Source organism: Medicago sativa, chromosome 2 (genome assembly GCF_051527215.1).
Source record: "Medicago sativa cultivar Bolivia chromosome 2, Bolivia_mono, whole genome shotgun sequence".
In the NCBI taxonomy this organism is placed as follows: Eukaryota; Viridiplantae; Streptophyta; class Magnoliopsida; order Fabales; family Fabaceae; genus Medicago; species Medicago sativa.
The window spans coordinates 35,596,973-35,619,061 of NC_140750.1; the positions used below are offsets into that span (position 1 = coordinate 35,596,973).

A 22,089-nucleotide genomic window follows, 5' to 3' on the forward strand; every position below is an offset into this window, starting at 1 on the left:
TTTATTCTCCTTGTGTCTTGGCTGATTCCATATCCCATCCCTTGCGATAGTTTGATGAAGAGCGGTTGAGTTTTCTTCAGTCTGGATCGGTTTATGTTTGTTTGAAATTCTCTGCTGTTTTGATTGCTAGATAGGTGAAGGCGAGAGTTCTCTGGTGTCCTCTGTTATTTCGTTTCACTGATTCCCTTAGTATCTGTACAAGGTTAAGCCTGTGTGGTTCGTCCTCTGTTTTCTTGCTCGGGTTCTGGTCTAATCGCAACTTAATCGCCGCAACTTGTGATTTCCGATTCACCTGTCACCATTACTCTTTTCGACGTGCTAAGTTGATACGGTACTCTCAATCTTTTCGCTGGTGTGTTTCCATAGTTATCTTGCCTCCGTATTGTAACCGCTCTTGTGAATATTCATTGATTCCATCCTTTTGTTTGTATTCCCTCTGTTGAATTTGATTGCTGCCATGTATCACGTTTTCCCTTGATTTGGCTTAACCAACAATTAGCAAACGACAAGGTTTCTTTGATTTTTTTATGCTTTTGTGTTCAAGGGTACAGTGGTATGGCTTTGTTTTAATGTATGTTTTGAAAAGTGTTTGCCGTTTTTCTATGTCCTTCCAGCCTTGTTACATCAGTTCAAGTGCAACACCAGAAACAAATTAGTGCCTAACAATGAGTGTTATTAGTTGGAACTGTCGGGGTTTAGGTAGCCCGAGTACAATTCCTAATTTAAAGTACCTAGTCCGGACTTACAAACCAGATGCAATAATCCTGTCTGAAACAATGACAACGTCTAATAAAATTGAAGAATTGAAATATGTGTTGACTTTTGATTACTGTTTTTCTGTTGACCGTATTGGTAGGGGAGGTGGTTTGGCTTGTCTATGGAATAAGAATTTTGATTGTACTATCACGAATTTCTCCCAAAATCATATTGATATGGAGGTTAATGACTCTTTGAGAGGAAGCTGGAGGCTAACTGGTTTCTATGGTATGCCAGAAGGAGGGAGGAGAAGAGAGTCTTGGAATTTACTTCGGCAATTATCCAATCTTTCTCAACTTCCTTGGTGTATTATTGGTGACTTTAATGATATTCTATCAACAGAAGAAAAGAAAGGAAGGTCAGATCGTCAACCATGGCTTATTCAAGGTTTCCGGCAAGCTGTCTTGGATGCTGGACTTGCTGATATTCATATGGATGGTTATGCTTTCACTTGGTTCAAAAGTCTTGGAACTGCTCGCGCTGTGGAGGAGAAATTGGATAGAGCTATGGCAAATGATAGTTGGTTTGATAAATTTCCTATTTAAAAGCTTGAGTGTCTTACTACCACGTCCTCTGATCACTACCCCCTTTTGTTAGATTGTGCTCCGCAACCTGTGCCTAGTTCCAGTCAACGTCGTTTTCGTTTTGAGAATGCATGGCTTGTTGAACCCGAGTTTAGGCCTTTTGTTTCTCAACGATGGCAAGATTATGGTGATCATCCTCTTATGAATAAACTTAATCAATTTGCTATGGATCTATCTAAATGGAGCATGAATACTAATCAAAACACCAGACAAGAGATTCGCAAAACTCAACGCAAGCTTGAAGCTATCCGTTCACATGTGGATGCCTCTAATGTGAGATATTTCAACATGTTAAGACAGCGGTTGGATAAACTGTTGATTAAAGATGATATATTTTGGAAACAATGTGCTAAGACTTTTTGGTATCGTGATGGGGACCTTAATACGAAGTTTTTCCATGCGGCAGCTAGTACTAGAAGGAAGTTGAATAGAATTGAGCATCTTGAAGATGAGCATGGTTTCGAATGTCGGTCTGAAGATGGTCTGAAGCATATTGCCCGTGATTATTTTATGAATCTTTTTCAAAAATCACCAAGCTCGCGTGCAAGTGTCATCAACCTGGTTCCTTCTTCAATCACCGGAGATGATAATGATTTGTTATCTGCGAATTTTACTTTAGAGGAGTTCAAACAGGCAGCTTTCTCCATGCAAGCAGATAAATGTCCAGGACCAGATGGCTTTAACCTAGGTTTTTATCAACACTTTTGGGACACTTGTGGTCATGAAGTTTATCAGGCAGGGTGTCATTGGTTAGTAAGTGGCGCTTTCCCTCCTCATGTCAATTCTACAAATATTACTCTCATTCCAAAAGGTGATTCTCAGACTTCTATGAAGGATTGGTGGCCTATTGCTCTCTGTAATGTTGTGTATAAAATAGTAGCCAAAGTGCTTGCTAACAGGCTCAAACAGGTGCTAGATAAATGTATCTCTATAAATCAGTCAGCTTTCGTTCCAGGTCGATCTATCTTAGACAATGCAATGGTGGCTATTGAAATTGTTCACTACATGAAGGCAAAGGCAAAAGGGAAGAGTGGAGATGTTGCACTTAAGTTGGATATTAGTAAAGCATATGATAGATTGGATTGGGATTACCTACGAGAGATCATGATTCAAATGGGTTTCTCATCTCGATGGGTTAGTTGGATTATGCTTTGTGTTGAAACGGTTGATTACTCGGTCTTGGTTAATGGAGCTTCAGTGGGTCCTATTGTGCCAGGTCGCGGTCTCCGTCAGGGGGATCCCCTCTCACCTTATTTATTCATTATTTGTGCTGAAGGACTCTCTTCACTTATTCGTGAAGCTGAACGTTGCAATAATATTAGAGGTACTTCGGTATGCAGAAATGCACCAATTATTTCTCACCTCCTCTTTCCAGACGATTGTTTTCTTTTCTTTCGAGCTTGTGAAAGTGAGGCTGTTTGTATGAAAAATATTTTGACTACCTATGAAGAAGCTTCGGGGCAAGCCATTAATCTCCAGAAGTCAGAATTATTTTGCAGTCGTAATACTCCGGATGATTTAAAGAATCTCATTGCTACTACTCTCGGTGTTCGCCAAGTGTTGGGTACAGGTAAATATCTTGGACTACCATCAATGATTGGCCGTAGAAAACATGCAACTTTTAAATTTATTAAGGATCGTATCTGGAACAAAATAAATTCTTGGAGTAGTAGATGTCTCTCGCAGGCTGGTAGGGAGGTTCTCATTAAGTCTGTTTTGCAATCTATTCCTTCCTATGTGATGAGTATTTTCCTTCTTCCGGGATCCCTAATAAATGAGATAGAAAAAAATGTTAAATTCTTTCTGGTGGGGACATAATTCAGCAAATTCTCGAGGATTGCACTGGCTATCTTGGGAACGTCTTTCGGTTCCAAAGGTGTTTGGAGGTATGGGTGTTAAGGGTCTTAAGGCATTTAATATGGCTATGGTTGGTAAGCAGGCGTGGAAGTTGGTTTCTTCTCCAGAATCTCTAATCACTCGATTACTCAAAGCTAAATATTTTCCTCAAAGTGACTATTTTGGAGCTAGTTTAGGCCATAACCCTAGTTATGTTTGGCGTAGTATCTGGAGCGCTAAAGATGTGATTCGACGTGGTTTTCAGTGGAGTATAGGCACAGGCGAACACATACCAGTTTGGGATCACCCTTGGATCAGTAATGTTGCACGAGTTTTACCCTCAACTCCTCATCAATTGGAGTGGCCTTCTATTACTGTCTCTGATTTGTTGATTACACCCCAGAAACAGTGGAATATGGAGTTCATTAATGCTTTTTTTGACAATGTTACTGCTAGAAATATTTTTAACACTCCTTTGCTTTCTTCGGTAACTCATGATGTGCCTGTTTGGAAGTTCGAGAGGGATGGTATTTACTCAGTTAAAAGTGCCTATAAGGATATTTTGAATCATGAAGTGGCAGTTGTTCAACACCGTGTGCCGGGTAACTGGAATTGTATCTGGAGTTTAAAATTTCCTCCGAAAGTTAAGAATTTCCTTTGGCGAGCTTGTCGTAATTGCTTGCCCACAAGAATCCGCTTGCAATCTAAGGGAGTTCAGTGTACTGATAGGTGTGCAGTGTGTGATGATTTTGGCGAAGATAGTACTCATTTGTTTTTTCTGTGCAACAAAAGTATGTTGTGTTGGCAACATATTGGTTTATGGAGCCCGTTGATGGTTGTATTTGATATTAATGCCAGTTTTTCAACTAATGTGTTTGCTATCCTACTACACCTAGATCTGCAGCAAAAGCACATTTTTAGTGTGATCCTCTGGAGTATTTGGAAGCATCGAAATAACAAGGTATGGAATAACATCACTGAAACAGCTCAAGCTATTTGTGCCCGTGCAGATTCTCTTCTTACTAGTTGGAGGAATGCTCAGCATATTAGACATACTATCCCTCATAATCCTGACACCCCAAATGATTCAAAGTGGATCAAACCAAGTCCTGGCAGGTTTACTTGTAATGTTGATGCATCCTTCTCTCAAGCTAGAAATCGGGTTGGCATTGGTTTTTGCATTCGAGATGATGAAGGTCGTTTTGTTTTAGCCAAGACTGAATGGATGACTCCGCTCCTTGATGTGGATTTGGGTGAAGCTTTGGGTTTATTATCAGCAATGTATTGGGTTCGTGATCTGCATCTAGGTATTGTGGACTTTGAGCTTGACTCTAAAACTGTGGTAGACAGTATTTATGGCAGTAAAAGTGGCGTCTCTAATTTTAGCGCAGTAATTAATGATTGTAGACGTTTGTTAGCTTCTGATTTAGTAACCTCTGATGTTAGGTTCATTCGGAGACAAGCCAACGAAGTCGCTCATAGCTTTGCTAGGGTGGCTTTGCATCATGCTAGTTTCCATATTCATATTAGGATTCCATCTTGTATCTCTACTATTATTATGAATGAAATGCAATAAGTTTCTTCTTGTCAAAAAAAAAAAAAAGTAAAATATTACTTGTTCCCAAAGTTTCTCATATTACTTGTTCCCAAAGTTTCTCACTTATTAGTTGTGAATTTTCCCTATAAATAGAGAACTCACATAGTGCATTCTACACACAAAAGAGTTTCATTGAGTTGTCGGGAACTCTTTCTCTCTTCTCCCTCCAGCTTGTGTTAACGAGCTATTCTTCTCCTCATCTCATTTTTCTGTCCCTTCGGAATTAAGAGTGTTCTTAAGACCATAGTCCATTTTTCGGTTTAATGTCCCTTCGGAATTAAGAATGGTCTTAAAAACATAGTCCCTTCGGTAATATATGTCCCTTCGGAATAAAGAGTACTTTTAAGATCATAGTCCCTATTTGGAATAATAATGTCCCGTCGGAATCAAGAATGATCTTAACGGTATATAAATATTATAACAATATTTTTCTATTTGAGGAGAAATGGTGGTAACACCATATTTGAGTGGTCATAGTACCATATTGATAGATTGGAGAACTTAAAGGTTAGAATGGTAGAAACACCATATTTGAGTGGTCTTAGCACCATAATAGAATGGTAATAATACCATATTAATGTGGTTTCAGTATTAAAGAGTGGTCTTAGTACCATATTTGAAGGTGTTATTCTCGAACGGTTTTCTACGGTGCAGTAGTTAATCGCACAGTTGTAGCTGGGCTTGTTTTATCCTGGAGGCGGGTTGATAGTCTACCTTGCACAATTTTGGGTAGTGCCACGAAACGTCTTAAAGAGAGCGACCTGGTCGTGACTCAACCTAGTAACAACTTCGTTAGATAATAGAATTTGGAAATCCAAATACAACATTTTGGAAATCCAAAAACAACAATTTCCTATATGGATTTATTTACATTCTCATAATGTTTTTCCTTTTCCTGGAGAGTTATAACTTAACATTTACCATTTTTTATTTTACAGAATTCTATGTTTTTGTCTGGTTAGGTGTTACTGTTCCAGCTGTAGTTGCTTTTGAGAAAACTTCACGTGACACATTTTCATGGATTATCATAAATACAGTCAAAGCTAGGACAATTAGCATTTAATCTCAAGGTTTTGAGTTATCCTTTTCTTTAAATGCTTATAATAGCAATGTCCTTGAGACTTGAGAGATTTTTTTTTGACATAAGAGACTTGAGAGATAAAAAGTCACTCATCACCGTTGCATTTTATTTTGGATAAGGGATAGCAGGATTTGAGTAAGTATAATAGGGAAATGATTATCTCCAGTGTGTTTTTCTCCAGTTTTCTGCAGTGTAGAATCTATACCATTAAATGTCTTATCTCTCCTAGTTTTAAATTTCCAACATTTATATTTTTAAGCATTAATTTTTCTTTAAAGGCTGAGATTTCACTGGACTCTGCAGTGACTGCAGAGGATCCATTCCCAGTATAATATCTAATTTGCTACTCACAATTAAGTCACTCACATCACAATGAAAGTCTCATAATAAATATAACATGAAAAAAGTGAGATATTATCCCTGTAGTCGACTTTGTAGGGTTAAATAAATGGCTAAATTGCATTTTTGGTCCCTTAACTATTTAGGTAGTATCGCTTTGGTCCCTTGATTAAAATTCGATTTATTTTGGTCCCTTAACTTCTCTCCTTTAGACATTTTGGTCATTTTCATTAGTTTTAATTCAAAAAAGTTAGGTTTTCTTCATTTTCTTCTGGAATTTTTCTGGGATTCTTGTTGTTGATGGTTGATGGAGATGATATGAAGATGAAAAAGTGGAGAAGAAGATGAAGAAAACCTAACGTTTTTGAATTAAAACTAACGGAAATGACCAAAATGTGTAACGGAGAGAAGTTAAGGGACCAAAATAAATCGAATTTTAATTAAGGAACCAAAGCGATACTACCTAAATAGTTAAAGGACTAAAAATGTAATTTAACCTAATTAAATCAAACAGAAACTTTAAGACACTATTCTTGGAGGTACTCTTGTACCATTTCAAATTTTAACTTGCAAAACCATACTTATAACGAGAGAGATATCTCACACTTATAACAACTTTTTAAATCATATCTCATCAACACGAAGGTGTAGGTAGTCATCAATAATGTTTTATGTCCGTTTAATATAGTGACCACAAATCACGGAAATGACCGCGATAAAACGTTGTCAGTCCGACGAGACGTTACAACTGCGGTAAACAAAAGAGAACAAATTTAGGCTTAATTGCATGTTTGATTCCTTATGTTTATTGTATGTTTTAAAGTTGATCTCTTATGTTTTAAAAGTTTCAAGTTGGTCTTTATGTTTTAAAGGTTTTAAGCAGTGGCAGAACTGGGAGGTGGCAAGGGGGAGCCACCGCCACCCCATCCTAAAAAAATATAAAAATTTATATGCTTGAAATTACAAAAATACCCTTCTGTATTGCTAATATTTCCTATTCAGTCTCATTTTCTCCGTTTCTCTCTCATCTGAGAACAAGTGAGAAACGCGATCCTTTTCTTCTCCCAACCAAAGCAAATCGATCCACCACCACACCACCGCCGGTGAGCCGCGACCACTCTCCTCCTTCTCCATCCATCACCGCCGCGATTACTCTCCTTCTTCTTCAGTTTAGAGAGCTATCTCCATCTCTCTCCACAAACCCTAATTGTTGTAACTTGTAAGGTAATGTGAAATTTAATGTAATTTCCTTCGATTATGATTCTGATGTGATGATTACATGTTCTTTAGTTGATTGCCAACCCTAATTGGTGTTAATTGTTAAACCTGTTTACTGTTGTTCTTTACCCCTTTGATCGTAACCTTATTTACTGTCCTTTGTTAATTGATAAATTCATAATTGATACCCTTTACTCTCTTTACAAAGATTTTTTTGTTAATCATAGTTTTAATCGTAGCCTAGTGATGGTTTCACTTTCTAATGAAATTACTTGTTTAAGTCTTTGTAGTAAATTCTTGGAGGAATCTATTGATATATGTGAAATATAGTATTATTGATGTAGGACTAAACTTTTTACATCTTAAACTGCTCCAAATTCAAAGCTTAATGGAGTGGAATGGATGATGACTCAAGTTTGTGAATATTTTTTTAGTATTTATAAGAGTGTCTCTGCATCTTTGCACTGCTTCTTATAAATGCTTTAAAGATACCAATGATATGCAGTTAAAATGCAGTATATTTAGTGTATAGTTGCGTAATCAATATTTTATTGCTATCATAATTTATAATGCGTGCACAACTTTACAGTACTACATGTTATCTCTTGATTGTTGTTTCCAAATTTCTGATTGAATATCATTCTTTACCAATGTAGGGATGTTTGATGGTTGTTTGAAACTGTGAATATTTTTATGTAATGTTAGATAAATTGGAGCAAGAAGATAGCTACGCGGTTGTAGCTTAATGTTGGAGAAGTGAAGAATATTTTTTATTGAGTTTTCTCTTGGTGGTGAGGTGCTTCTTGTTGTTTGGCCTTTCCATGTGTACTCTTTTTCCTCCTCCGCGGGTTTAGTACTTCTTTTGCTTGCCTTGCTTAATAATATTTGCTGATTAAAAAAAAAGAGTTATTTATGATCAAGTGAAGCCTTAGAGAAGAAGAGAATTTTTCTTTTGTTTCCTGTTTTTTTACTGCTCTTTTGGTGCTGCTGGTGTAGCAGATCACCGCTGCTTGCAGCTGTGGCTGCTATTCAATGATGCTTGGCTAGTGCGGGAGTGAGGTATGGGTATGCTTGCTCTATGCTAGTATACTTAGGCCTCATTGTTTGATGCCATCGTTGGTTTTGGGTTTTCTCACTGTATTGGTGTTACATATTTAGGCGGCACCTCTTTGTATTTTTTTCCGTTTTTTCCGCAAGTTTATTTTTATAGCGGCCACCCCAAACTTTTTTGTCTGGCTCCGCCACTGGTTTTAAGTTGGTTCAAAACATTACCCACGTTGGAATAAGTTAGGTTAATCCCTTTCGGCGACATAATATTGAGTTTAATAAAACAAAAAAATTAAAAAAATGTTTTAAAACTGTTTTTCAAAATAAGTTGAAATCCATCACCCCATATTATCAACCTGGATCCTTAAACGGTCAAGTGAGGGAAGAAATTAACTTATTCCGATGCGAATAAAGTTTTGAACCAACTTGAAACGTTTAAAACATAAGGGACCAACTTGAAACTTTTAAAACATAAGGGACCAACTCAAAACGTAAAATAATCATCAGAGACCAAACATGCAAGCCTTTATATCATCTAATATGGTTCTTTTATGCTTTTGTCTCTTATAAATATAGGGCTAATTGCTGAAATAGCCTTTATTTAATATACGCGAAGTCTAAAAATAACCTTTGTAAAAATAAAAGGCTTAATTACAGTTTTGGTCCCTCTATCTTAATCACTTCCCATAATTGGTCCCTCTATTTTAAAATCACAAAATTTTGGTCCCCCAACAAGAAATTTTCCATAAAGTTGGATGACGTGTCACCTATTTAATCATTTGGCACATTTGGTGCTGATGTGGATTGATGATGCTTGTCATACCCCATCTTTTGACCGTTTTCAAATTTTTTACTCATATTTACCTTCTTCACTGGTTTGTCTCCTTGAAGTACTACTTCATGAGCCCTCAGTGAACCAATGAGATCTTCTAGATTCATGGTTTTTAAATCTTTGGCCTGAGTGATTGCAGTGACCATAGGTCTCCACACACACTTGGAAGACATCTTAAGATTTTTCTGATTCTATCATGAGTAGAATATGCCTTTCCAAGAGATCTCATTTCATTTACTATTGTAGTAAATCTAGCATACATCTCATCAATGGTTTCATTTTCACTCATTTCAAAAATTTCAAACTTTCTGACACCAATGTCAATTCTAGTTTCTTTGACATGAGATGTACCTTCATGATGTATTCTCAAAGTATCCCATACCTCTTTAGCATTCTTAGATTGATCAACTCTTTCACTTTCTTCCATGGTTAGTGCACATGATAGAAAGAGTCTAGCTTTAGAGTTTAACAATACCTGAGCTTTTTCATCTGTTGACCATGCACTTTTTTCCTTGACAACTCCTTCTTTAGTTGTTGGAACAAAATCTCCATTTGTGATGACTGCCCATATATCATTGTCTTGAGATCTGAGAAAGAGCTCAATCTTGCCTTTCTAGAAGTAATAGTTTGAACCATCAAAGAGTGGTGGTCTGTTTGATGATCCTCCTTCAGCTATGTACTTGACTTTAGACATACTTCCTGAATCTTTTCTCTAACACTTGTTAAAGTGTTCAAACCCTTATAACCGGGCTCTGATGCCAATTGAAGTAGATAAAATAGTTACAAGAAAGGGGGGGGGGGTTTGAATTGTGACCCTTTAAAAATTAACCTGTAACTTAAAAATAATTCTGAAGTGGAAACTTGGAATGGTTAAGTTAATAGCAGACTTCATAACGTTCTGATGTCTGAGAGCAAAAACAGTTTTAACAAAGTAACTGTGTTTGTGTGTGTTTGTGTTTGCAGTAAGTAAAGAGTATAAGGAAGAAGGAAAGAACACACAGAGATTTATAGTAGTTCACCCAATGTGGGCCAGTCTACTCCTCATAGTTTTGTGAGATTTTTCCACTATGATGCTTGAGATAACCTCTCAAATCCTGCACCTTAAAATCTGTGTTCACCTGAACACTTACAATCCTGTATTCTCTAAGCCTCAGCAGGCTTGCACCTTGTTGCTAAGTTAACCACTTAGACTTTTACAACTCTTGCTCAAGCGAACACTTTAGTACCCCTAAAGCTAGATGAGACTTTGTTACAAATTGTGTGAAGTTTGAATGTTTGTGAATCAGACAAACAGAAGAAGAGAAGAAGGAAGAAGTTATCTATGATAGAGATAATAGAGAGAGAGAGAGAGAGAGAGAGAGAGAGAGAGAGAGAGAGAGAGAGAGAGAGAGAAAATTGATTTACACTATAAAGAAGGTAAAAAAGACAGCCTTCAGTGATGATCAATTGAATTGCAAGAGCTTCAAACAAATTAAGTTGTTTTCATGTATGCTTTGCAATGGTGCAAGTAATGCTAAGCCTTTGATCTGTATTTATAGAGTCTTTGGGCTCATATAGCCGTTGTAAGGTGACCAATGGTGTTATGCCACGTGTCCTGGGCCCCACAAGCTTTTACTTGAAAATCTGGGTGAACATTCTGATCATCAGAATGTTGTTGAGTTCCCAGGATGAACATCAGAATGTTGCTATGTTCTTCATCAGAATGTTGGATATTCATGATGTTCTTCATCTGGGTTCATCATTGATGAATGTTTGATGAATTTCTGGGCTTGCCCAGTACGTGACATGAGATTTGTTTGAGTTGTATCCTCCAAAAAGTAGCCTTTCCATTTGCATCCAGTTTTGTTGGAAAAGGTGGGATAAGGTAGAATCAAATCTGTCTTGGACTTTGTGCAGGAGAGAGAGGATAGTGGATCTGCAACTTCAGGCCCATGCTTCAAAGAAATCTGTTTGATTACAGCTCAGAGGTCAGGTTATCTCTGATGCAAGATCTCTTTTGCTTTGCTTGCTAACTTTTCACTAACTACACTGTTCATTGGCTGAAGCACGCGCAGACATGAACATTCTGACCATCAGAATGTTCCATTTGTGCTTACTTTAGGATGATTTGTAAGACTACCTTTTAATGTAATCAACCCTAATAGTAAGGACATAACTGAAGTGCATTAAATGCAACAATTAGGATTAAATTCACATTGGAATATTCCTAGTACTTTAATGTTCATAGTCTTGGATGAACATTAAAGATCCTTTAGACATGATTCCTTGTTCATGCCTTTACTTGTTGATGGATCCATGCAGATGTACTTTTCTGGACCTTTTATTCATGTCATGTGTACTTGCATGTTCTTCACGTTCTTGATGAATCTAGGTTTTCTTATGAACACCCTTCTGGACTTTCATCAGAACGTTCTGATCAACTCACTGATCAACATTCTGAACAACATTCTGAACTAACTTTTTGAACTCAGAGTTAGTTCATGATTTCAAATGTCCTTTGATTTGGTATGATTTAAACATGTTCCTGTCTTAGTAAAACACTCAAGAGCACAAGTTAAATACCAAGGAAATAATCAAAGTCCATTTAGTCCTTTAATCTTTAAAGTTTATTATCTTTAAAATTAATTAGGGATTTTGCCTCAACAATCTCCCCCTTTTTGAAGATGATAAACTTGTGATTTAGGATTATGGATTTTGATTATATATGAAGAATTTCAGAGCTTAAAAGAAAATTTATTTTAATGCTCCCCCTCATTTTTATAATCCATTATGAGTTTTTAGAAGTTTTACAAAAAGCTCCCCCTCATTTTTATAATCCATAGCATAAATAAAAATATGCAAATTTGAACCAACATCAATATTCATTCATTAATATCATTCATGAAATACAATTATATGATGAACATGGTTCAAAAACAAAAAAGAAATTCAAACTACATATGATCATGCAAAAATGAAGTTTTATAAGACTTCAATAACTATTGATCATAATATCCTAAAGCTTCTCCCCTTTTAGTCATCTGCAAAAAGGATAGGGAGTAGGACCAGAAATGATTCAGGGATTTGAATCCCCAGAATCAGAGGACGGTTCAGACTCAAAAACAGAAGGATCAGCAAAGACAGGCTTGGCTACTGCAAGACCAGGAGCATGAACATCTTTTGTCCAGTTTGCAAGCACACACACACAATCTTGTGGGTTTTGGTTGCAACTCTGAGAGCTCTAGCAGCCATCTTTTCAGCTTTTGAAGGCTTAGCAGGTGCAGCAGCATCAGAAGGTTCAGCCTTCTCTTTGTTAGCAGTCACAAATGTGTTAAGAGAGTCAAACAAGGCAGACATGTTTGGAAGCTTGCTTGTGGTGTTTCTAGTTTGAGGTGGTGGTGGTGTGGATGAAGGAATAGTGCTTGGAGTTGGTAGGGAGGACACCAGATACTTGCTAATTCAAGCAGTAGATCCCATGGTTAAAGTTGACAGATTCACAACCTGAGCATGTTCCATGTTCTGTTCAGAGGGAACATTCTGATTAACCTGAACATTCTGACCAGGTTGAGCAAGAAGCTGGACTTCTACAGAAGGCAAAGATCCTGAATCCAGTGGATTGGGATCTGCTGACAGCTGCTCAACAGGTACAGAGGGAACATTCTGATCTTCTTCTTCCTGAACATTCTGATCAGTGTTGTTTTGAACATTCTGATCATTTGGATGAATGTCTTCTCCTTGAGCATCTTGAAAGATCTCATTGTAGAGATCATTTGTAGTGTCTTCAATGTTTAGGTCAAAGTCAGAATGACCTCCAACATTCTCTTGTTCCATCTGAACTTCTTCATCAATCTCCATTTGTTGATTTTTACTTCCAAAAGAGTTGGATACTAGGATCTCAGCAACTTCCCTAGTATTATCATCAACATTCTGAGCTTCAGGCTCAGTATTTTCTTCAACTCTAATATCTTCAGGGGGTGCTTCAAACCCTTGACTCAGAGTTGTTTCAACTTTCTGATGATCAGCAGTATTTTCTCCAACTTTCTCAACAGCTCTCCTAGCCATCAAAGCTTTAAATTCCTGACTACTTGCCTCAACCAATTCTCTTGCATGTTCAGCAACATGAGCAAAGATTTCTTGAGCTAGAGTAGGTTTTCCTTTCTCAATTTTGTGAAAGCTTGAACCAATGTCCTTATTGGCAGACTTGTCAGCTCTTTGTTTCTTCCTAACTTCCTGAATGTTCTGATCAGCAAGTTTCTTTACTGAGCCAGTCTTCTGAGGGATAGACATGTTGGTGGAAGTGAGGCATAGTTGACTAATGGTTTTAGCTGTGAACTTCATGAAAGTATCCAGACTTTCTTCTCCATCTAGAGAAACACCAACAGCTTTGAAGATGGGTGTCAGATGCATCCCATATGGTAAACCAGCAACTTTTTGCTTGAAAGAAAAACATTGGTCAATCATGTATTTAATCATGATATAGTAGAGATTGAGGGGAGTCTTGTTCATAAGATGATAAAGGATGCAAAGATCTAGATCAATGATTGCATCAAAGGTTCCACATCTTGGTAAAATGGTGTGCCTTATCATGTCATGAAGGATTTTGGGAGCATCTTTAAGGTTTGTGGAGGTAAAATAAAGGTTTGGGTTGTTATACTCTAGGATGAGTTGCTCACGTGTCACATCTGAGCAAGAAAACCAAGTGTTAAAGAGTTGATTACCTTGATTGGGAATGTTCAGAATGCTTGAGAGAGAGTCTTGAGTGACTTGGAATTTCACTCCTTTGACTGTGGACTCTAGGAATTTTTCTCCTTTTCTTCCTTTACTCTCATTGATGCATAAAAATCTTTCACCAAGTCCTCAAAGGTTGGTTCTTGTGTAGAGACAAACCCTGACCATCCTTGAGGATATGTGAACTCTTCAAGATTCCATCCCTTTGTTTTGAGGCTCTCAAAATCAAAGTACTTTGCTCTGCTTAATGGCCTAGCAGCCATTTTCTCCAAGTTCTGAACCTTTAGAGCAGAAGCAAGTATGGAAATGTCATTGCCCTTCCCTCTTTTCCTAGAAGGGGCTTCTTCCTCAACATTCTCTTCTTTTTCAACTTCTTCATTTTCCAGAGATGGAGAAGTAGATTTCTCTAGAGGCAGAGCATCAGCATCAATCTTCTTCCTCATTTGGTAAACCTTCTTAGCAGTCTTGGCCATTTGAAGGAGGGTTTCTCCAGTTTCCTCAGAATCTGCTTCTTCTTTAGCAGTTCCTTTTCCCTTGCCAGAAAGTTCTTCCTCAACATTCTCTGTTTTGTCAAACTCATCTCCTTCAGACATTGTTCCTTCTTCAGAAGCCATTTCTTTTTCTTCCTTCTCATCATCAGAGACTAAATCTATGTGAGAGGAAGTAGGTGTTGATGAAGATTTCTTCATTCTGGTTGATCTTCTAGTTGCCTTAGGTTTTGGTTTGGGATTGGATTTTTTAGAAGATTTAGGTTTTGGTAGTTCAAACAGTGGAATGACCACATCAGGGAGAACGGTGTGACCAGGAGTTTCGTTTAGTGGAGAATGATCAGAGGGTTGATCAGCAGCGTGTGGTGGTGATTGGGATTGAGCGCGTGAGGTGGTTTTTGTTCTCGCCATTTTTGTGAAAAACAGAGTGTTTAAGAATTTTGTGAGAGAAAGGAGAAGTTGTTTTGAAGATGTGATAGAAGATTTATAGTTGGTTTGATGTTTTATAGACCAACGTGTAAGAGTGGAAAGAAGAGATGAAAAAGGTGTTGGCAGTTTTGTTGGGAAAGATGAAAACTGAAAAGTTGTGGGAGAGAGAAAGAACTAGCCGTTTGACAAGATGGAAGAAGAATGGTTGAAATGGTTTTTAAGCTTTTGTCTAATGGACATAGCTTTAACATAACAACCCTTAATCAAACATTAAATGCTAGAGATTTTGAGAAGATTACTGGATTAAATCCCATGATTTCTTGTGTATAGGATTTTTACCCAGAATTCAAGACTGAATGTTCTGAACCTTATGAACATTCTGACCTGTACTATCAGATGAACATTTTGATGAACATTCTGATCTCTTAAACATTCTGATGAATGTTCAGATTAAGATTGATCTTACTGATTTGAATCAGATAACATCAAGGGGGTAAGTTTTAGGCCCTTAGTGATTAATGATCAATCTTTATTGGGATTTTTAATGATTTGCAATTTTTCTTTAAGAAAATTGAATCTATCCTCAACAAGGGGTTTTGTGAAAATGTCAGCTAGTTGATTTTCTGTATCAACAAAACTGAATGCAATATTCTTTTTCTGAACATGGTCTCTAATGAAATGATGCTTAATTTCAATATGCTTATACCTAGAATGCTGAATAGGATTCGTAGAAAGATTTATTGCACTTGTATTATCACAGAAAATAGGAACATTTGTGTACCTTAATGAGTAATCTTCCAACTGATATCTTACCCATAAAATTTGAGAGCAACAACTAGCTGCAGATACATACTCAGCTTCAGTTGTAGAGAGTGCAATGATGTTTTGCTTTCTGCAAGACCATCCAATCAATGCTTGTCCCAAGAATTGACATGAGCCACTTGTACTCTTCCTTTCAACTTTGTCTCCAGCATAATCAGCATCACAATAGGCTACAAGATCAAAACTAGAACCTTTTCTATACCAAAGGCCAAGATCAGTAGTACCTACTAGATATCTAAAAATCCTTTTAACTGCAGTTAAATGGGATTCTTTTGCACATGTTTGAAATCTAGCACATAAACCTACTGCAAACACTATGTCAGGTCTGCTAGCAGTTAAATATAATAATGAACCTATCATGCCTCTATATTCTTTTTCAGAAATAGATTTTCCACTCTCATCCTTATCTAAACTTGAAGATGGATGCATAGGGGTGACCATGATTTTTGCCTCATTCATTTTATATTTCTTAAGAATGTCTTTGACATATTTTTCTTGACTTATAAAAATTCCATTTGAATGTTGTTTGATTTGTAAACCAAGGAAGAAACCAAGTTCACCCATCATGCTCATCTCAAATTCACTTTGCATAAGGTTGGAAAATTCTTCACACATTTCTATTTTGGTAGCACCAAAAATAATATCATCCACATAAACTTGAACAATAGGTAAATCAGAGTTATGTGTTTTTCTAAAAAGTGTGGTATCAATTTTTCCTCTTGAAAAACCATTTTCAATTAAAAATGTGCTAAGTCTGTCATACCAAGCTCTAGGAGCTTGTTTAAGACCATAGAGTGCTTTAGTGAGTTTGAAAACATGATCTGGTTTCTCTTTATTTATGAAGCCAGGAGGTTGACTTACATAAACTTCCTCATTTAGAGACCCATTTAAAAATGCACTTTTAACATCCATTTGAAAAAGTTTAATGTTTTTATGTGCAGCATATGCAAGAAGAATTTTGATGGCTTCTAACCTTGCCACTGATGCAAAGGTCTCATCATAGTCAATACCTTCTTGTTGGTTGTAACCTTGAGCAACTAGCCTTGCTTTGTTTCTGACAACCTTACCATTTTCATCAAGCTTGTTTTTGAAAACCCATCTTGTTCCAATGATGGTTTTCTCTTGATTATTTGGAACCAGGTTCCAAACTTTGTTCCTTTCAAACTGAGAAAGTTCTTCCTTTATGGCCTCAATCTAGGAGTCATCAATAATAGCTTCATTGATTGACTTGGGTTCCATTTGAGAGATCATTGCCATGTTGGTATCTTGAAAGGACAATCTGGTTCTTACACCATCAGTTGTGCTTCCAATGATTTGATCTACAGGATGATCTCCTACCATTCTGATCATCTTCTTTCTCTACTAGATTGTCAGTGTTCTGACTGGGAACATTCTGAAGTGTTGGCACTTCTGTGTCTTCACTTTCTTTTGGTTGAGAATGTTCATCATATTCATCAAATATGACATGCATACTAATTTCAACTGTCTGGGTTTTTAGATTGTACACTCTATAACCTTTAGAAGTTGTAGAGTATCCTAAAAAGATAGCTTTATCTGATTTAGGATCAAACTTACCCAATTTTTCTTTGTTGTTCAGAATGTAGCAATAGCAGCCAAATATGTGAAAATAAGATATGCTAAGTTTAATGTTTTTCCAGAGTTCATATGGGGTTTCTTAAGAACCTTTCTTATTGAAACTCTATTCAAAATGTAACAAGATGTATTAATGGCTTCTGCCCAAAAATAATCTTCAACATTTGATTCATTTAACATTGTTCTAGCCATTTCTTGCAAAGTTCTATTTTTTCTTTCAACAACTCCATTTTGTTGTGGAGTTCTTGCACAAGAGAAATTGTGTTTAATACCATTTTTCATCAAAGAATGTTTTGAAGGATGCATTTTCAAATTCTCCTCCATGATCACTCCTTACTGTGATGATATTAGAACCTTTTTCATTTTGAACTCTTTTACAAAAGTTTTGAAAGGCTTCAAAAGATTCATCTTTGTGTTTTAAAAATAGAACCCATGTAAATCTGGAAAAGTCATCAACAATAACAAAACCATATCTTTTGCCAGTTAGACTTGCAGTTTGAACTGGACCAAAAAGATCAATGTGAAGTAGCTCTAAAGGTTTCTGAGTTGAAATAAACTCAATGGTTTTAAAACTACTTTTTACTTGTTTACCTTTAACACAAGCTTCACAGATCTTGTCCTTGTCAAAACTGATCTTAGGCAAACCTCTAACTAGATCAAGTTAAGAAAGTTTAGCAATGGTTTTCATGCTTATATGACCAGCCCTTTTGTGCCAAGTTCATTTGTCTTTTTTAAGAGACATAAAACAGGATTCTGCAGGCATATCATTTAGTTCTAAGACATACAAGTTCTTTCTTCTTGATCCAGTGAAAAACAACTTGTTAAAGGAGGTCTGTCTTATTTCACATATGTTAGGTTTAAAGATCACTTCAAATCCACTATCACACAATTGACTTACGCTAAGTAGATTGTGTTTTAAACCTTCTACATACTGAACATTTTCTATTTTAGCAGAGTTAGGCTTACCTATAGTACCTCTACCTCTGATCTTACCCTTGTCATTATTTCCAAATGTCACCAGTCCTCCATCCTTCTTTTCAAAGGTCAGAAAACAGTTCATGTCACCTGTCATGTGCCTAGAACAACCACTATCCAAGTACCATGGCTTTGTTCTTGCACCCTGAGGCAGGACCTACATTTGACAAGATAAAAACTTTAGGTACCCATGTAATGTTGGGTCCTTGAGGGTTAGTTCTTCTAAGAGGTCTTTCCTTATTGTAATATTCTGTCTTGTATGATGAGATTTGTTACAGTAGGAACATGACTTCTTAGCTTTCTCAGCCTTTTGTGAACTTTCTGATCTATTGAGATGAGAACGTTCTGAACTAAGATTAATCTTATTTTTTCTGATAAGTTTTTTCTAAACATAACATACAGATTCATTATGTCCTAACTTATCACAATAAGAACATTTCATTTTCATTTCAGTTTTCTTAGGTATAAAACTATTAATGATTTTGCTAGGATCTTTAAAACCTAAACCAGATTTTTCAACAATTTTACCTTGAGATCCCAAAATGTTTTGAAATGTTTCTGTAGATTTTATAAAACCTGTAAGATCATTTTTTAATCTTTCAACTTCCTTTTTCAAAAGTTTATTTTCCTTTTGCATTTCAGAAGGTATAGATAAAATGCCTTTTTGTTTTTTGTTTAATTCTTTTTGTTTTTCTGACATTTCAAAATGAGAATCTTGCAAAACTTGTATGGTCTTTCTAGACTCATCATATTTGTTTTGAAGTGTTTCTTTTTCTGCTTTTATTTCAGAAAGTTCCTTGATTAAAGAATGACATCTATTAGTTAAGAAGTTTGAGTCATATAGGAGACTATCTATTTTACTCTCAAGATCTTTGTAAAAAGAATCAGTTTTATAGATAATTACCTCTTCTTCATTATCTGACTGAGCCATTAATCCCATGTTGGCTTCTTCATCTTCTTGAGGTGCTGATTCTTCCAAGTCATCCCAAGTGATCATTGCCTTCTTCTTGAAAGGAGGTTTCCTTTGTACCTTCTTGATGTCAGGACATTCACTATTGTAGTGTCCAGTTTTGTTGCAGCCATAACAAGTGACTTGACTTTTGTCAGCTTCAGTTCTGGTGCTGTTGTTGGTGTTTGGAAACTTCTTTCTGATCTGATTTCTTCTTAACATCATTCTTTGAATTCTTTTGGAGATTAAAGCAAGTTCATCTTCAGCTTCTTCTTCATGAACTTCTTCTAATTCTTGTGGTTCTTGCACATCCTCATCAGCTACTGATGGGGTTTGCTGAGATGCTTTCAAGGCAAGTGTCTTTACCTTCTTCACTGGTTTGTCTCCTTGAAGTACTACTTCATGAGCCCTCAGTGAACCAATGAGATCTTCTAGATTCATGGTTTTTAAATCATTGGCCTGAGTGATTGCAGTGACAATAGGTCTCCACACACTAGGAAGACATCTTAAGATTTTTCTGATTCTATCATGAGTAAAATATGCCTTTCCAAGAGATCTCATTTCATTTACTATTGTAGTAAATCTATCATACATCTCATCAATGGTTTCATTTTCACTCATTTCAAAAACTTCAAACTTTCTGACACCAATGTCAATTCTAGTTTCTTTGACATGAGATGTACCTTCATGATGTATTCTCAAAGTATCCCATACCTCTTTAGCATTCTTACATTCATCAACTCTTTCACTTTCTTCCATGGTTAGTGCACATGATAGAAAGAGTCTAGCTTTAGAGTTTAACAATACCTGAGCTTTTTCATCTATTGACCATGCACTTTTTTCCTTGACAACTCCTTCTTTAGTTGTTGGAACAAAATCTCCATCTGTGATGACTGCCCACATATCATTTTCTTGAGATCTGAGAAAAAGCTCCATCTTGCCTTTCCAGAAGAAATAGTTTGAACCATCAAAGAGTGGTGGTCTGTTTGATGATCCTCCTTCAGATATGTACTTGACTTTGGACATACTTCCTGAATCTTTTCTCTAACACTTGTTAAAGTGTTCAAACCCTTAGAACCGGGCTCTGATGCCAATTGAAGTAGATAAAATAGTCACAAGAAAGAGGGGTTTGAATTGTGACCCTTTAAAAATTAACCCGTAACTTAAAAATAATTCTCAAGTGGAAACTTGGAATGGTTAAGTTAATAGCAGACTTCAGAACGTTCTGATGTCTGAGAGCAAAAACAGTTTTAACAAAGTAACTGTGTTTTTGTGTGTTTGTGTTTGCAGTAAGTAAAGAGTATAAGGAAGAAGGAAAGAACACACAGAGATTTATAGTAGTTCACCCAATGTCGGCTAGTCTACTTCTCATAGTTTTGTGAGAATTTTCCACTATGATGCTTGAGATAACCTCTCAAATCCTGCACCTTAAAATTTGTGTTCACCTGAACACTTACAATCCTGTATTCTCTAAGCCTCAGCAGGCTTGCACCTTGTTGCTAAGTTAACCACTTAGACTTTTACAACTCTTGCTCAAGCTAACACTTTAGTACCCCTAAAGCTAGATGAGACTTTGTTACAAATTGTGTGAAGTTTGAATGTTTGTGAATCAGACAAACAGAAGAAGAGAAGAAGGAAGAAGTTATCTATGATAGAGATAACAGAGAGAGAGAGAGAGAGAGAAAATTGATTTACACTATAAAGAAGGTAAAAAAGAAAGCCTTCAGTGATGATCAATTGAATTGCAAGAGCTTCAAACAAATTAAGTTGTTTTCTTGTATGCTTTGCAATGGTGCAAGTAATGCTGAGCCTTTGATATGTATTTATAGAGTCTTTGGGCTCATATAGCCGTTGTAAGGTTACCAATGGTGTTATGCCACGTTTCCTGGGCCCCACAAACTTTTACTTGAAAATCTGGGTGAACATTCTGACCATCAGAATGTTGTTGAGTTCCCAGGATGAACATCAGAATGTTGCTGTGTTCTTCATCAGAATGTTGGATATTCATGATGTTCTTCATCTGGGTTCATCATTGATGAATGTTTGATGAATTTCTGGGCTTGCCCAGTACGTGACATGAGATATGTTTGAGTTTTATCCTCCAAAAAGTAGCCTTTCCATTTGCATCCAGTTTTGCTGGAAAAGGTGGGATATGGTAGAACCAAATCTGTCTTGGACTTTGTGCAGGAGAGAGAGATGATAGTGGATCTGCAACTTCAGGCCCATGCTTCAAAGAAATCTGCTTGATTACAGCTCAAAGTTCAGGTTATCTCTGATGCAAGATCTCTTTTGCTTTGCTTGCTAACTTTTCACCAACTACACTCTTCATTGGCTGAAGCATGCGCAGACATGAACATTCTGACCATCAGAATGTTCCATTTGTGCTTACTTTAGGATGATTTGAAAGACTACCTTTTAATGTAATCAATCCTAATAGTAAGGACATAACTGAAGTGCAATAAATGCAACATCTAGGATTAATTTCACATTGGAATATTCCTAGTACTTTAATGTTCATAGTCTTGGATGAACATTAAAGATCCTTTAGACATGATTCCTTGTTCATGCCTTCTGTTGATGGATCCATTCAGATGTACTTTTCTGGACCTTTTATTCATGTCAAGTGTACTTGCATGTTCTTCACGTTCTTGATGAATCTGGGTTTTCTTATGAACACCCGTCTGGACTTTCATCAGAACGTTCTAATTAACTCACTGATCAACATTCTGAACAACATTCTGAACTAACTTTCTGAACTCAGAGTTAGTTCATGATTTCAAATGTCCTTTGATTTGGTATGATTTAAACCTTTTCCTGTCTTAGTAAAACACTCAAG

At 36.5% G+C, this 22,089-nt stretch overlaps 1 protein-coding gene and 1 long non-coding RNA gene across 2 annotated transcripts; one reads left to right on the forward strand and one right to left on the reverse strand.

Moving 5' to 3' along the window:
- Positions 1-7,221: 7,221 nt before the first annotated feature.
- LOC146946566 (uncharacterized) lies at positions 7,222-8,331 on the forward strand. Its single transcript, XR_015028260.1, has 2 exons — positions 7,222-7,417; positions 8,068-8,331. It is a non-coding gene; the product is annotated as an uncharacterized LOC146946566 (long non-coding RNA).
- Positions 8,332-15,436: 7,105 nt separating this feature from the next.
- LOC146946567 (uncharacterized) lies at positions 15,437-20,279 on the reverse strand. Its single transcript, XM_085748249.1, has 5 exons — positions 19,209-20,279; positions 18,296-18,461; positions 17,760-17,980; positions 16,039-16,930; positions 15,437-15,879 (listed from the first exon to the last, which is right to left on the reverse strand). The coding sequence occupies exons 1-5, from the start codon at positions 20,277-20,279 to the stop codon at positions 15,437-15,439; spliced, it is 2,793 nt and encodes a 930-aa protein (XP_085604375.1).
- Positions 20,280-22,089: the final 1,810 nt, after the last annotated feature.